At 45.3% G+C, this 16,634-nt stretch overlaps 1 protein-coding gene across 1 annotated transcript in view; it reads left to right on the top strand.

The window, feature by feature from the left end:
* The window catches only part of LOC308147093 (mitogen-activated protein kinase kinase kinase 11), a 45,068-nt gene that overhangs the window by 10,772 nt on the left and 17,662 nt on the right, over nucleotides 1–16,634 (top strand). The window contains exons 2-3 of the mRNA XM_080519168.1: nucleotides 12,817–12,997; nucleotides 16,207–16,355. Of these exons, the coding sequence (XP_080375294.1) occupies nucleotides 12,817–12,997; nucleotides 16,207–16,355 (330 nt within the window). The remainder of the gene's footprint in view (nucleotides 1–12,816; nucleotides 12,998–16,206; nucleotides 16,356–16,634) is intronic.

Below are 16,634 nucleotides of genomic sequence, written 5' to 3' on the forward strand. Positions count from 1 at the left end.
TGTGATTGGACTTGAATCCACAGCGATCCTTAGATGTTCAACATGTTCAGCGTTCTGTCTGGTTTTTGATGGAAATAAAAGAGTGGGGGGAGGGGCTAGAAGTGAGTTTAAAAAGAACAAGGTGGAAGCGTGGTTGAGGTCGCGGCTGCACCTAAAATATCACAGATCACCAAAGATTTCAAACATGTAGCCATGAGCTAATGCTAATATTATTAATCGAGTTTTAATCAAGTGCCATCACTTGTTTTTATTTTTCTGCTTTAACGGGATCGTTGAGGTTGTAAAGTGTGGTGCTGTTGGTTCGTGCAGTTTTAATTCAGTCCTCTCAAGCAAACGAGAAAGGAGAAAACTCAACATTTCTAACTTATTTCGTGCAGAATTCAGGTCAGAAGTGTCTCACTGCACCTGTCTTATCAACTCCGACTGACACCGAGGGAGGACATTGAACGTTTCACGGCCACAGGCGGGTCAGAACCTCCCTTTCGGAGCGTCTGGCTGGATTGAGCGCCGCAGTCCTCTCGCGGGCCACTGCATCACCAGTGGGCGGGGGAGCTTGTCCGGGATGTCACCGAGCTTCGACAGCTCCCCCCTCCTCTCTGCCCACGTAGCGTCGCCGGCTCGGGGGATTGGCTTTCTGAATCTGTCACTTTTGACCTGCAGCTCCAGCAGCCGGAACGAATTCGCAAACAACCACAAGAAACGAGTACCTGGCAGTGTAAACTTGGCTATATATCACACTTTCCAGAAAGCATATCTCACTTGTTGCTTGTTTTCTGGCTGTTTATGTCACTTTTGTACTAAAATCTAAAAGTAAATACCGTCAGTGACCACTAGATGCCACTGTATGACAACAGAAAGCTGCTACAGTTAGAAAAAACTCCATTAGTACTATATTTGACTGGGAAAGCAAGAAAAGCGTGGAAGATCTTAGAGTAAATATCAGAAAACAAACCCACACGTGTGCAGAAAGCAATATGCCATAAGCATTAACAATGGAAGTACATGGATATTAATATGGACAGTTTGATTTGCATTTCCCTTTCTAGTCCACCTCTTCAGAGCATTAGCCCTGCCTGCCTCCCCGACCTTGACATCTGGGCCTCTGGGATCAACCCGCAATGACCTCCAGTCGGAACGTCCAGGGAAAATAGCTCTGATGAAGGTTAAATTTCAACACGGACCTCTGGAGGCTTGTTAATCAGTGACCGCTTTCAGGAGCTCCCGGCCTTTACCTGGCACAGGAGGCTTTACACAGGGAATCATTTATAACCCCCCCCTCTGACAGTGTGGATGTGGGTGCCCAGAAACAGAATAGTCCCTTGTGTGTGATTTGGAGGCCGTCGCTCTCATGATGATTAGCTCCTGTGCCAGAAAGCGCTTGACGGGAGCACGTTGGTCCAAATCACGTTGCCAGCTTGATTTCATTGTTGGCTCACCACAGTATACAATAGTCAGTACATGTCTGTATACAGCAAGCACTGAAAATCATTTTTTCTTGTGTTGCACACCAACTTCTGCAAAGTAGGGTGGTGCCGCTGTTTACTGAGAAGCTCCAAGGCCCGGCAGGCCGGAAACATGGCCATGCATCAGTTGTTCTGAGCTGTGGTCATCCGATTTTAAAACTCTAGTTTGCTGAATAATGCATTTTAACGCTGATAATTCTGTAGCTGTTTGAGTATTTTTACAATGTCAAGTGAATATCTTTGGGATTTGGACTTGTATGCTTTTGAAAGACTGATTTTGGCTTATTTTTTTAAACTATGAAATTGAATCTGACTGTAAAGAAAAACGGTTTGACACAGTGGTCTCGAAATAATTCCGTCCCAGTTTGCTCTTAAGCCTGCAGCCCGATCAAATGATGGTTTTAGTTCAATAAGGTATGAGTGGGAATGCTTGAATTTCCCGCATCATTGAAACGCCTATGTTTTTACAAATTCACAATTGGTGTTGGTTTTTATCTTAGTGCGACATATTTAGTAAATAAAGTCACTTGAATTTTTAACTCTTTCATCGCCGATCCCTCAGGTCTCATTCATCTTCACTTTTGTTACTCAAACAATGTAATTCCCCCGTGAACGTATTAGAAATTAGTCTTTACTCAGCAAATTCATCCTACAGACCAGAATGGACCCCCTGGTGGGCCGCATGTGACCCCCCCCCCCTCCCCCAGTTAAATCAACGTAAGTCTTTCTCCTAGTCTTTGTATTCCCATAGCATTATAAATAACGTTTTGTTCACGGTAGTCATCAAGATCCTCAAATGTATTCTACCCATTTAATACACTTGTCCAGTTTTTATGAAGTTCTTCCTCATGACTTTTCACTTGAAGCTTTTGTTGATGGGCGGATTAATTTGGCTGCCCAATGGTCTAACTTTCTTACTTTTTCTTGTGGCATTTGGTTGCCCAATGGTTGAACCTCGTGGCCTGGTGTTGTGGCATTTGGTTGCCCAATTGTCTGACTTTATAATCTGGTCTTGCGGTATGTAGCTGCCCAATGGCCTAACGGCACGACCTGGTCATGTGGCGTATGGCGCAACCGTGCAACTTTGTTGCTTGGTCCCATCACATTTGCACAGTCTTTAGTTGAAAAGTCACTCAGCTCGTATTTGAAATACAGTCCATTGGACCAAAGCCACCATTCGTTCATGTCGCAGCCTCCTTGACTAATGGAGAAAGTCCATCATTCAGTCACGCCCCATTCATCTTCTGAGTGGTGTAATTTGACTGTTATGTAGCGTTCAGCCATCCAGTGGTATGCGTTAATTTAACTGAACAATGGTTGAGACATCATCGCTGTGGCACACGGTATTCAGTCATGATTTGGTGTCGCCACATCACTGTCATTCAGCACGCCAATGGAGTAACATCCCTCAGTCATACAGAGTTAATGATTTCTTATCGGCACTCGGTCGTATAAACTGTCATTGCTTATGTGTTGCATCTTGGGTGTTTCGGGTAACGAGAACCTCGGCAACTGAATTTATTACTACAAGTTCAGTTGCATTTGGCTGACCAATGGTGTGGTTTTACTCGGTTAAAGAGCGTTTGACTGGTCAGGGGTGTAACTTCATGAGATGGGAAGTCAAATCTGATACACGGGTCACCGACTGTTCAGCTGCTCGATGGCGTGACGTTGAGAATTGGCATGATTGTATGCATTCGCATTTATCAGCACAACATTATCCATTTCACTCACAACAGCCCAGGTTGAAGGCAGAGCGTTCTAATTATAGTCATAAGAGTGCAAAGTCTTTGACTAATTCCTGCGCTCAATCAACAACTTACTACACGACCCTGAGCTGAGGCGAAACTCCAGTGGCGCGAGCCTTAGTTTCACCGTGAGTTGACGTCTTCTGCTCTATGATTATGTCCTATCGCTCGCTCTCTCCTCTCCGGCTGCCTGGTCAGAGGTTGCCAGACTGTCTGTCAGCCTATGGCCTCGTCCCTCAGGGGACAAAGCTCCCGTTCTTCCTGGGGAAAACCCCCACCCTGCCGGAATTCTCCCCTCGCCTACGGGCAAACGGCGAGAGGGGAGGAGAAAGGTAGACGGAGCATAGAGGAGGCTTTAGGTTGACACAGTGTGGACATTTAAAAACCAATATGCTAACTAACTTTGCACACGGACTGATTTAGAGTACTCTTAACTTTGAAAGGCATGGAAGTGTTCTGTCTTTTTTTAGACAATAGGAAATAAAAACAAAATACCTCCAGGATTTTCCAAACTATCAACCCAGTTTAGAACTTTTCTGCTCCAGCTGCAATTGACAGGGGTGAGGAAAGATAGCATACCGATGAACAATGCGCTGAGAGACGGAGATGCAGCTCCTGTGTGGAATTATAGAGGAAAGATAATTACGCGAGGTGGAGAGTGAAGAGGCGGAGGGCCGACTTTAGCATCTGGCCTGCCCTGGATGCTTTGGAGAAACCTCGTCCTGCAGCCGAAAGGCTACAGCCTCTTATCACCGCACGCACTCTCACATGTCCTCGTAAATGTCCTTGAGCAGGATGTCCAACCTTTACAAGCTTGTTTCGCTGTGTCAGGTGCTTCAGAGGAAAGTGGCGAGTTCACTGAGGCTCCTTCAGCCTGGCTGTTTTTGTGTTGGATGGCTCTTCTGTTCCCACACTGCAGTCCACGGTGTGAATGGTGGCAGATTTACTAGGCCGGGTTTGTAGTCAAAACTGAAAGAACAAATGCTCTTTCATAGGGAGGTAGACAGAAGGCCGTGTTATCAGGCTATCAGTGTATTTTTATCAGTCACATTTTCATAGAGAAGCAAGCATGAGCTGCATAGAGCGAGGGAGTGAAATAGATTGTATCGTCCACTGGTCTTGGTAGCTATGGCCCATCCATCCATCCATCCATCCATCCGATTTATAATAATTTTTCCAATTAGACCTCGGCAAAACGGAGGTGAGCAGCACTATACCACCACCACCGAAATACAGAAGGACACATGAAACTCGAAACACACAAGACGTTGAAGGTGGCGCCAATATTTCTGGCCGACTGAGCGAGCATTGTGTTCGCTGGCGGGGATCGCACACATGCGTTAACTTGAGAAGTGGAGTATGTCTTTAGCATATTGGTGTTTTTGTCGGTTAAGATGAAGATGCTGAGCGAGTGTTTTGAGATTTATCCACTCTGGGAGCTGGTTTCACTTTTCTAACGTGCTGATTTTGTAGAGACGGAATGGCTATCGAAAAAAAAAGAAATTATCTGCATACTGGCTTCACTGTCTTCTTATGACTTAATACGCTTGTATACTTCTTCAGGTGACAATACTTTATTAAAATCTGGCTCTTATTAAAAACAATGCAGCATTTATGCTAACATTAGTTTCAACAGTGTTTGATTGCCGTAAACTGACTTCTCGGTCTCTTCAGGATCACATCGACTTTTTAATGGGGTTATTATGGTAATCTTGCTTTTTGTGGCTAGCCTAAACATTTTTTATTTTGAATTGACAAAAATTGGGTGCAAGAAATAGCCGGCCGTGGTCACTTCTAATTCTGTGGTTAACTAATATTTGACTTCTATTAATATGAAGATGAACAGAATATACAAGGGAAGGCTTTTTCAATTTTTTTTAAATTAGACAACTTCATTCTTTCAGTGTTTACAAAATTTTTTGACTCCCTACATTATTATTGGTTGCTGTTCATGTTGCATACATTAGTATATTTTCTGCTGCTTCATGTGGAAAAATGTCTTCCGCTCGTGTTTCATCATGATGTTGTGACGGACGCTAACTTTCCCTCCATTTTGAATTCAAATGATTAACGAACTGGTTCCAGTGGCCATTTATGTTTAGTTTTTTATCCTCCGTGCAGTTGATAGTATTTCTCTTTAAAAAAAAAAACGATCTGATGCGATTTGATGATGTTTCATATCCTCTTGATGGATGTTGATGAGTTTAATGTGGAAAAAGTGAGTCAGTCGTTGGAAAGTGGAAGTCCCACCGAGCCTCGCGGCGTTTTATCGAATTTGCGTCAAGTGTTGCAACAGCGATGTTGCAGTTCTGAATTAGGCTTTTGTAATGCCACCGCACAATTTTATGTAACATCATTAGTTGACAATGTGCTCCTTCGCTCAGGAACCTCTCACAAGGTTGTATGCTAATTAGCCAGACATGCTAACTAAAGCTGTTAGAGACATTAAATGGAACCACCGATATTCACGAGGGTCGTTTTTATCCATTAAGTGAAATTTATCAGATTTTATGGTAATTAATTTGACAATTTTGCTCTTTTACTGAGTTATTGATGTTAACCCGGTTGTCGACTTCAACCTCTCTATCCTCCCCTCTTTCCAGGAGGCTCAGAATGACTTTGCAGATCAGGCTGCGTCTTACTCAGCTGCTCTGAAACCCAAATAGACCTCAGGCTGTAGTTTAATGACGTGAAGAATGCCGGGAATGTAAATAGTCCATATTTGCTCAGAATGCGAGGTTATGCTTCATCAGTGAGGAAAACTCCTGTTAAATCAGCAGCGCTGGAACATGCCAGGAAAGGGGAAAAAAAAAAAAAAAGCCCTGACTCTGGGATTCTCGCTGGGCGGCCCAGTTGAGTCAGTCCCAGCACAGAGCTCGTATCTGCGCCTCCTTCACCGGGAATCACGTCTGAAACTGACACGCTCTTGTTTCGGAACAACAAACAATACCAAAACAGAGTCCGGTTGTCATGGAGAAGTGTCATGGTGTTTTGCTTTTCTTTTTTTTTCTTTTTTTTTTTTTTGTGGGGACATTGTTGGTCTTGGTCGGCAAGACGTTCTGTCTGGGCAAGACTGATCTGGCTGTGATACCAGCTGCTGTGCTTTGAAAATGGAGCCGGAGTTCCTCCTGGCTTGTTTACCGGCTCCTCAGAATGTGATACCAGGTGGCAGATAAGAGGATGTCGGGAGAAAAAAAACAAAAAAACTCTCATATTCCACATATTAGCTTAGTAGCCATTTAGTTAAAGCCTGTCTTGTGTTTTCTAAGAACTTTCGGAGCAGCTCCGAGGTCACTCAGGCCGTGTGCAGGGTTTTCCCCATAGTTCCTCCCACTCTACCCTACAGTTATCCTTTCTACACTTCTTTCAAATGAGCTGCTTTGGATCTGACGGCATCTCGGCTCACTTTTGAAGCCTTGCGCCTCCGCGCAACGCGGGCCGATCGTTGCCACGTGGCGTCCGGTGAGACGTCGGGGTGGCCGGCGCGATCCCCGGCGGTGTTTAGGTGGAGGAAGGCTGAACTGTGGATGCACCCTGCCTCGGTTCAGGAAGTGGAAGAAGAATGCGGCGTGTATGTGTGCTGAGGCTGCTGAAATGCTTCTTTACATCGGGGTTGGCGTGCGAAATCGAACGCTTGCGTAGACTCGGTGAAGGGTATCGTCACAATATTCCATCTACTGTTAGTATGTGTGACAGTGCAGGACTCTGAGCTCTCTTGGCCTTTGCTATTAATTCTCTGCATACGGTGGTTTGCACTGAAATACATGAAATGCAATCTAGACCAGTGTTCATTGAATGTTGCTTTTATATGCCACAAGAATGGCAATGGACTTCTTTGTGCATTTTTAGGCTTTTAATAGTTCTGGATCCTTTGTAACATTGCCAGCAACATTTATACAAATATGTTGATGAAATGTGTTGAAATCGCTCATCATCTCTCGGGAGCAATCAGATGTTCAGTGGTTGATTGACCCTGAGCCCAAGCCCTTTTCACCGTTATTCAGACTTTGTGCAATGTCGTCAAATGGTCCGTCGTCAAACCCTCCACGGTGTGCCGACACACATCCCAAAGCATTGGACGCACAGTTACGACACGACACCCATTCTCACGTGAAGCGATGCCTGGAATGCAATTTTGAAATGGACGTAAAGACTGCCGAGTCACGATTGTGCAGATGAACTCCAACCCAGATTACGTAATCCAGCACAGAGTTGCTGGTTCGCATCCAGCCGTCACAGAGGACTGTGTGAATTTGTGTGCATTTCTATCAAATTTGAGTTGACTGCATTTCCGTGTTGGATTTCCTGTCAACATCATCGTCATGTAGAACTTGTTACCTCTTTTCGCACGCCTTCAGTCTCGCCCAGTCACACGATGACAGCCGACATGGTTATTTCAGGTAGCGAGGTTTCATTAACCCCGTCGTCCCGTCCCGGGAGCAGGGGTCACGGCCCAGACCAGCCCGCCGACCCCCTCCCCTGTGGGAATGTTTGGCGAGTGACCGCGGGCCGTTTCTAACCAAAGCGAAGGCAGCATGAAGGCACCGGGGCCAGTAAACCGTAAAACCAGCCTGCTCATTCCTCGAAGGGCCCGCGGAAGTGAGACAATGACTCAGGTGTATAATCGACCCAGAAAATTGATTTTCCTGCAGGAACTTGAAAGGAGCCAGCGCTTTTTCTTTGCCTCTTTCCCCCCCGTTTTTTGTTTTGGCCTTTGGCGACTCTTTCCATTTAATCGCTAGTTTCTTTCTTTCTTTCAAGACTTGATATATAAAGCTTGTGGCTTTAAAAAACGTCGAGAAAATGACTTCTTTTTGAATTTTTTTTTTATTAGTTTTGCACCTGCCATCAACAACCAGTCACCACATACGGCACCTGGAAGTGCAGCTGGAGTGTGTGAAGGCTTTATGAAAGGGTCTCCCATCATCCCCCTACACACACACAAACACACACACACATACACACACACACACACACACACACACGGACAACCCAACCTCTTGTGATGCATTCCTTTGTGACGTCAAAGCCGCCGCCTCTGGGCTACGAGGGACTGCACAGGATGTCTGAGCATGGCCGACCAAGACAAAGGGAGCAAGAGTGGAGCGGCTGTATGTGCACAAGTAGATAAAGTTCATATTTGTGCGTCGTGGATACGAGGGGAGGGAAAAAAAATAGACTGAAGAAAATAGTTTTTTTTTTTTCAGTGAAGTCGAAGGAAAAAGGAAAAAAAAGAAAACAGAAAGCCCTGAAAGTCGGAAAGTGCCTGCAAATAGCTGGAGTCCTACTTCCCTATAATAAGTCGAATTCTTTCGCCGCTCCTCCAGACTCTCTCGCCCTGAGCGGGCGCCCGCTCTCTGCCAGCAAAGGGGAAGAGAGGCACGGCTGCCGATCATACCGAGGCATGTGATGCCGAGTCACACCACAGCGACCGACCGCCTCGCCGTTACAGCCCTTGTTTTTTTTTCGCAGGCCCTCTCCGCACCTCGGGATTGCATAAGACTGGCTGCTGACCAGAAAGCATCTGCCTCCCGGTCGTTCCCTCCCCCCCCCCCCCCCCCCCCCCAAGGGTTTTCTTTTTTTCCTTTATTGGCCTTATTGTGTAACCCTGTTTTATGATTGATCTGGTCGTACCGGTCTGTCTGTTCTGTTCTGATGAAACTTCAACAAGTATAAACAGGATTCTGAAGCCGTCGTTATTGTCGGCTTTTATAAAGTCCCATAAGCGTAGTGTCATGTCTCCCGGTCCATTTTCTCCTGGGACTAGGCAGATTTAGAGTTAAAAGTCGCCATAACAACTAATATGAGATCTTCAATGTTTTTAGTTATTGTCCATCTTCTCACACATGTGCAGCATTTTCTAATGGCTGCGTTTTCCCACGTTTGAATGGAGGCATTTTCAGTGGCTTCGAACACTGTTATGTTTTCACTTGAAAATGTGTAAAATATTATCGTCAATGTTCAGTGAATCCTGTTTTTCCATGTTTGCCATCCTCGCCTTAGTGTCACTGACTACTTGCTGTAACCGCAGTCATACACCAACCACAACCCTGTTAAAAACATACATTTGAATAAACCAGAGCTGCATGATGGATTTCAAATTCATCTGAGATCAGTTTATAAATCATAAAAGGAAAAAAAAAAAAGATTCAATCATGATTTGATTTGATGTGATTTTCTCATGGAACTATTTAACACGTTTGTAATAATTATTGGCGGCGGGAAGGAGTCACAAAACAAAAGTCAGTCAAAAATGGCCAAAATCAACTGAGCAGTGAATTTCCCTTTGGGTTTGAGCACCGTTACTTGGAAGAATGAACATCAAAGCACAAAGACATGAAACATACACCTCGTAAAGTCTTTCAGGGTCATAATCTTAATGCTAAATGTGAAAAATGCCATGACATTATGGCACCTTGTATTTTGCAGCTCTACTTTAGTGTGTAGTGCAAAAAAAAAAAAAAAAAAATTCTATTTGGTATCGCGCAGTTCTCAAACTTCATCCCCATCTTGCCTATATATTTTCTGTGATGATTACATTTCCTCTGGTATGAAGAGATCCAGTATAAGTGGGCCCGACTGCTCCATATGTGTGGCACTGATAAAAAAAATAAATAAAAGAACCTCATTCAATTGTCCTGATGAAATTTGAGTTGGATATGGCCGCATTCGTCAAAGTTACGACCACGACCGTCGACATTAAGAAGACTCCAGGAAGCACTTCGGCATATGAAATCACATCACAGGGGAAAGTGGAATGATTGAAGGTTGGAGACCCTCTTCCCTCAGCTTGGCGGGATACCGGTGATCCCGCATGACGGAGGATCACAGGAGATCGTTAAAAAAAAAGAAAACTGATCGATAGAGCTCCACAGCAGGGATTTGGACGGCGTCTGAAACGCGGCGGCTACACGGTGGTGGGCTGCAGGCGCGAGATAAGATGCAGGAGGAGATTAATGTCGGGGAATAATGGAACGTTTTTGCCTGCCGGTCGGCCGTTTGATCAACGGATTTACGACTCGGTTGTGTTCCGTTCCGTTTTTCTCCACGTAAAAAAACCTGATATTTTTAGACCCGCGCTTAGAGTGGCCTGGGTGGGTTTCCCCCCACGTGACGGATGTTTCATACCTCAGTCGAGTTGTTGCTTTGAGTTCGTGTGAATAAATCTCATGCACCTTTGCCGAGAACCCCCCCCCCCCCCCCCCCCCGTCCTCAAGACACGAAGCACAATCCACATGTGGAATGAATGGATATCAGACCAGCTCTGTGCTGACGTCGCTATCCCGACGATCGTATGGTGGCTGGGGGCGATGTTACAGGGGTTAATAGTTCCCGTGGAACCAAAAGTTTGTAATTCCTTGAGTGTACATAAAAATTGAATGAGAGAGAACAGAAAAGAAAACAAACTCTTTGCCTGCAGTGGCTCTGGTTCAAATCTAACTGATGCTCGGTTCAACGTTCCACAAAATGTCAAACACTCACAGGTGGAGGTGTCGGGAGAGGTTGGACCAACAGACCGCACCGTATTGCAAAGACTCTTGAAGGAGAACTTCTCCTGCTGGTGTTTTTCTTTAGTCCAGAGAGGTAACAGATGAGCCGATGCCGTTATTGGCCGTCTCGTCCGAGTCGTTTGGAGATTCTTTAATATTTCAGTTCGTGTCATTTATTAATATATTCATATGCAGCCGTGCATATTAATGAACCAGTTCTTTAAATATGCCTGAGCTGATGTCCATCTGCAGTCAAAACCATACCACCAGATAAAACTATACACAAGTACTATAGTACATGTAAAACATACAAGACATTAGAAAACACACCACATTACAATGCGACATAACACACGAGGAACCATACCACACTACAGCATTTAAAACACAAAACTCCATCCATCCCTAAAGAACTACTTATTATGCATATGTTTATAAGTATAATATAATTTGAATTATTTGAGTGGGAAAAGTATGAGACTGTAAATGATGCTTTGCCAGAAGCTAATGAATAAACAACAGTTAACCAACACATAAATGCAGAAGTGGTTTGAATTGAGGTGTAGAGTTTGCGTCTCATTTGCATACGGAGCAGAAATTACACTTTATGACATGTAATAGGTCCTCATATTGGTACTCGGTATCAGCAAGTAGCTAAAGCTTAGTACTTAAAAAAAAAAAAAAGAAACATCCCTGGTATCTTTTCTACCTCAGAAGTCAGAGTTGTAAGATTCGCAGGGTCTAAGAGGAACTCTAGCTTCAGCCTTGTTCAAAACGAGGCAGCGAGTTGCTGGTGTAAATCACCAGTTAATACTGCACGTGCTTCTCGGATAGTCTTATTTTGCAACCTGTTCCTCAAACGTCAGAGCGCTCATGTGCTTTTTTTTTTTTTTTTTTACCTCAGAGTGATGCAACATGCAGCAAAAAAGAACCAAAAAAGCTCCGGATTGGAACAAAAAAAACAAAAGAAATGTTTTTCATGGAGTGTAATCCAGTTGGGAACTCGCGTTTCACTTTATTTAAAGCCACGAAAAGGTTTCAGGGCTCAGGTGTTTCTCGTTATTTGTCAACGTTTTCGAAAACCAGCACAAAAGGTTTTCTCTCATTGGGGACGTCAGGGGGTTTTGGGTTGCTGTCGAGGAAATATTGTGTATATATACGACTAAAAGTGGCAAAATTAGACGCATAAATACACATCAAATACTTACATGTGTTAAGTGAATTCAAGTTGGAATTAAATACAGAAATATGTAATCAATCCAATAAAAAAAAAATGATTATTTCACTATTAAAGTGAAATAATCAGAACTCACCCAGCGAATGTGAATCTAGTCCAACCATTCGTTTGGTCTGACGAGTTTCAAAAGGGAAGATTTGCTGAAACCTTCAGAGTCTATTAAAAGCGTATTAATTTGTGAGCGCGCCACGTCGTTCTCCTGAGAGTGTTTTCCTCCAACTCGCGGTAAATCTGTCCGCTGTGGACACAGGCTCTGTTCAAACAGTGAAAACAAAACCCGTTAGAAAAATGGCTTCCAGTCGAGGAACACAGCCTGTTGTTTGTGCTGCTCGCGTTTTCGAGTTAAAGGACGCTTCTCTGACAAAATGTACATTTGCAACATCTGCATCCAGACACATTTCCTATATACGGGTGAAACAGCACCTACTAGTGGCCTGGATGCGTACTACTACTACTTTTCAGCATTTCCAGCGTTTTTCAAAACATTACTGTCTGGAGGTAAAAAAATATATGTATGAAATGAAAATGCAAAAACAAATCTCTATTGATATTGCTTAATTTATCGAATTTGAGTTTTTTTTTTATGTTGCAACAGTTTGATTCTAAAATGTCAATGTATCAGATCGACGGTCAGTTTTCTCAATGTTTTACGGTTTGGCTCGGTTCCCAGTCGCACGCCGTCGACACTCGACTTGCAATGTCATTAAAGTCGGCGTGTTCGAATATTGACTCTTGTTTTAGCCGAATGGGAGCGGGCTGTGAAAATGTTTTCGTCAAGAAGGAGGAAGAGGAAGTGAGAGAGAAACTGTCTGGCATCGACTTTTTACAAGACAATATCCTAACACACGTTTTTTTTTGTTTTGTTTTTTTCCCCGCAGTCCTCCTGGCCGAGCCCATGGAGAACGAATGCATGGAGGGTCTGACGTTGAAGATCACCGACTTCGGCCTGGCCAGAGAGTGGCACAAGACCACCAAGATGAGCACCGCCGGCACCTACGCCTGGATGGCGCCGGAGGTCATCAAGTCCTCCACCTTCTCCAAGGGCAGCGATGTGTGGAGGTGAGCGGGTTCGCTGGCGTTTCACCGCCGTGTAATTTAGACTAGAATCCAGCTGAAGCACATGTGACGTGTCTCGGGCTCAATAAACATGGCTGGACAATGAGGCTGGGGTCAAATTACAAGGACCCCCCCTGCTCCAGTCGGGTGACGAAGATACACGACTGTGACTATCGTCAGACCTGCGTACCTGAGAAAACCTCAGCTGGGAACTCTTAAAAAAAATTCATTGTGAGCACTTAATTGCGATTGTCCAATCAGACGAAGCCCACGAGGTCGACGCGAGTACCGGAGGTACCAATGAAAACACAGTCCAGTGTTTTCATTGGTTCCCCTCCCCCTCTGGGATCTCGTGTCTCGTCCCGCTGTCCGACCCCGCCGTGAGGGTAGTGGACCGATCCGTGTGTGAAGTCTTCCTTCAGGAGCGGCGGCGGCGGCGGTATGGGGGAGGGGACAGATTGCGGGGCGAGGCTGCCGCCGCCGCGACCATGTGATGGCGTCTCTTCAAAGAGCTGCTCTGTGCTTTGTTGTGGGACATGTGTGCTGCACACTGTCCCATTGTCTGCGCTTTAGACGGAGAAGGAGGCCACACACCAGACCCGATCCCAAAGCCCTTTATCTGGGAATAGCTCTGTGTGTGTGTGTGTGTGTGTGTGTGTGTGTGTGTGTGTGTGTGTGTGTGTGTGTGTGTGTGTGTGTGTGTGTGTGTGTGTGTGTGTGTGTGTGTGTGTGTGTGTGTGTGTGTGTGTGTGTGTGTGTGTGTGTGTGTGTGTGTGTGTGTGTGTGCATAAAGAGTGGAGTCCCCTGATTATGGTTTGTGGTTCTATAATAATGGCTGAAACAGTATGTGATTTGCTGAGAGGGGATCATGATAGCTTTTAGCTGCTGCGTGTCGGCGACGCTCGCAAGGGGAGTTTTTAGTGAGCGGGCCAGGAGATACAGATAACTTGTGGCATTAGCATCTGCAGCTTTTCCGCGTCGTCGTCGCCATGGCAGCCACTCCCGGACGCCCGTTCCATATTCTTCGCCTCACACCGAATAACCTTCTAGGCTCAAGTCTACACGTTGTAAAAGTGAAAACGGAAAACCGTTGTTGCCCGTTTTCTCGACAAGCGTGCTCCGACTCCATCGCCATGGAAACGAGAAAAAAACGGACTTTTCTGAAACGCTGCCACTGCGCGTGCGCGAGTAGCTAGACAACAACAGCAATATTTGTCGTAATTCCCACGTTCTCTTGGTAGTTTGAAGTTAAGTCACCGTAGTAACGGTCCTTTTCGTCGTCCGTCCATATGAATGTCCACCGTTCTGTCGCTTCGTTACAATAATAAGCAACAGCACCCACTAGTGGCCGAACATGAAAACTTTATTTTAAAAATCGTAAATAATAAAGCCCCGCCGTGTTTGATCGTTGGGATTCCGTCCACGCCGCCGACTCGCCAGTCGTATATAATTAAACCAGTTGAACAGAAGTTTTCTTCGTGAACATACCAGAGGCGTCTAGCGTCCCGCTACACAGCCGCTTGCAATTTCCCGCATAAGTGCACAGTTGCGCCGACCTTAATTGGCTCGTCGCCGTCTCGCGCTCCGGCAGACCTCCTTTAAGTTCCCGTCTTTCGACAACAAGGCGCTCGTTTTCACGGCCGTCGCGCCACGACATGTGAAGAGCCGCGAAAGCGCCGACGCCCGCGCGCTCAAACGGAGGCTAATCTTTGTTCTCCCGTTCCCTCACATCTTCTCCGCCCGGTCCGAAAGCCGCCACGCGGAGACGACGGTCGCCCCGGGGCCAGTCGACGGCGAGCGCCGCTTCTACACAGTCACTGTGTGTGTGTGTGTGTGTGTGTGTGTGTGTGTGTGTGTGTGTGTGTGTGTGTGTGTGTGTGTGTGTGTAAGTTGTAATTAAAGAACTAAATAAAAAAAGAGCTGCGGCCTGCGCTCTCCACTTAGCGGTGCGTTCACTCGGGGCTAATTGACAGTGTGGGAGATCCAAGTCCTTCCGCCACGCTTCATCTTCTGAGTGCGTCGGGGCCGCGCCGCCATTGTGTGACGACTCACGTGTGTGTGTGTGTGTGTGTGTGTGTGTGTGTGTGTGTGTGTGTGTGTGTGTGTGTGTGTGTGTGTGTGTGTGTGTGTGTGTGTGTGTGTGTGTGTGTGCATGAGCTCTGCATACGCTAGCCTTTCATCAGATGTGAACGTTTCACTGCAAAAAAGAAAATAGCTGAATGTTGGAAATAAATTGGGAGTCAAAGAATTGACGTCCTGCAACTTTGTCAGAATCAGCAGTAATAAATTGAACGTCTGTTTGAGTGATTGTGATTTGGTGGTGGATTTTTATGTTTTGTCGCAGCTCGTGCAGAGTAAAGAGTTGGAGGAGCCCAAAAAAGGAGCAAAAAGACAAGTAAAAAAATACTTGAATGTGTCAAAAACATGTGGGATATCAGTCGAGGCTGGAGCTACGGGATTAATAATCCACATACTGACCCATTTCATCTTGGGTGGACCGGACTGGTAAAATAGTGCCAAAATAATCTTTAAATTTAAGTTTCGTTGTATATATTTTTTGTCAATTTTGTCAATTTCCTCTCAAAACCAAACAATTACAATAAAAAATGACAACAATCTCAACATAATGAAACCTTCTGGTGCAAAAAATACTCCGGAAAAAGAATCTTATTATGTTTTTGCTTTTTTTGTTTACAGACATGCCTGTTTTTCTTAAAAAAAAAACAAACTCTATATTCCTGAAAATATTTTCAAGAGGCCTTTTGTCCGACACGCCCGAGATATTCGGACAGAATATTAGTGCTAAAAACAGGTTGAGAGGAAAATATTCCCCTTTGATGTTCTTTCAGCCGCATTTTAGTTGACACTTTTATTTTATTTATTTATTTATTTCCGAACATGTAGAGAAAAAACAAACGAGAAACAAACTCAAATGAAAAAAGACAGTCACCCGAATGACTGATCCAGAGACATTCCACTTTGATATCTCCATATTTATATATCAGAAACAAACTGCGGGTCTTCTTCTGTGGTGCGAACGGCCGAGTGGCGCCACTTCCTTTCTACCACGACGTTCCCACTGCACATGTGCGGGTCGATCCATTGAAGGATTTCCTGGATGTTTCCTGTGACAGATTCCGCTCTGATTCCACCGTTTCATGTTTGTGTCCCACCCTCTCCTCCCCCTCCTCCCCCTCCCCCACCCTCTTCAGTTATGGCGTTCTGCTGTGGGAGCTGCTCACGGGAGAGGCGCCGTACAAAGGCATCGACGGACTGGCCGTCGCCTACGGAGTCGCCGTCAACAAGCTCACCCTGCCCATCCCCTCCACCTGCCCCGAGCCCTTCAGCCAGCTCATGTCGGGTAGGCCACCGAACCTCTGTCGTTCTTTCAGCAGTTGGCGCATACAGAGTTTGCGGCGCTGACAGATGACCGTAATTTGGCACCAGCATCCTTCATTAGGAAAGTTGTAATAATGCGATATCGGCTCGTCGCCCTGTGTCCAGTTTCTCCAGAATTAGCGGCTTCCTGGAAGCCTTTCTTCCAACGCCGACGTGCCTTCACACAAGCAACATCAAGTGCTTGTAATTTGACATCAGCTTCATCTGCAAGGGAACCTGTAGTGAAATTATCGCACTTATT

This window comes from Blennius ocellaris, assembly GCF_963422515.1.
Source record: "Blennius ocellaris genome assembly, chromosome: 23".
In the NCBI taxonomy this organism is placed as follows: Eukaryota; Metazoa; Chordata; class Actinopteri; order Blenniiformes; family Blenniidae; genus Blennius; species Blennius ocellaris.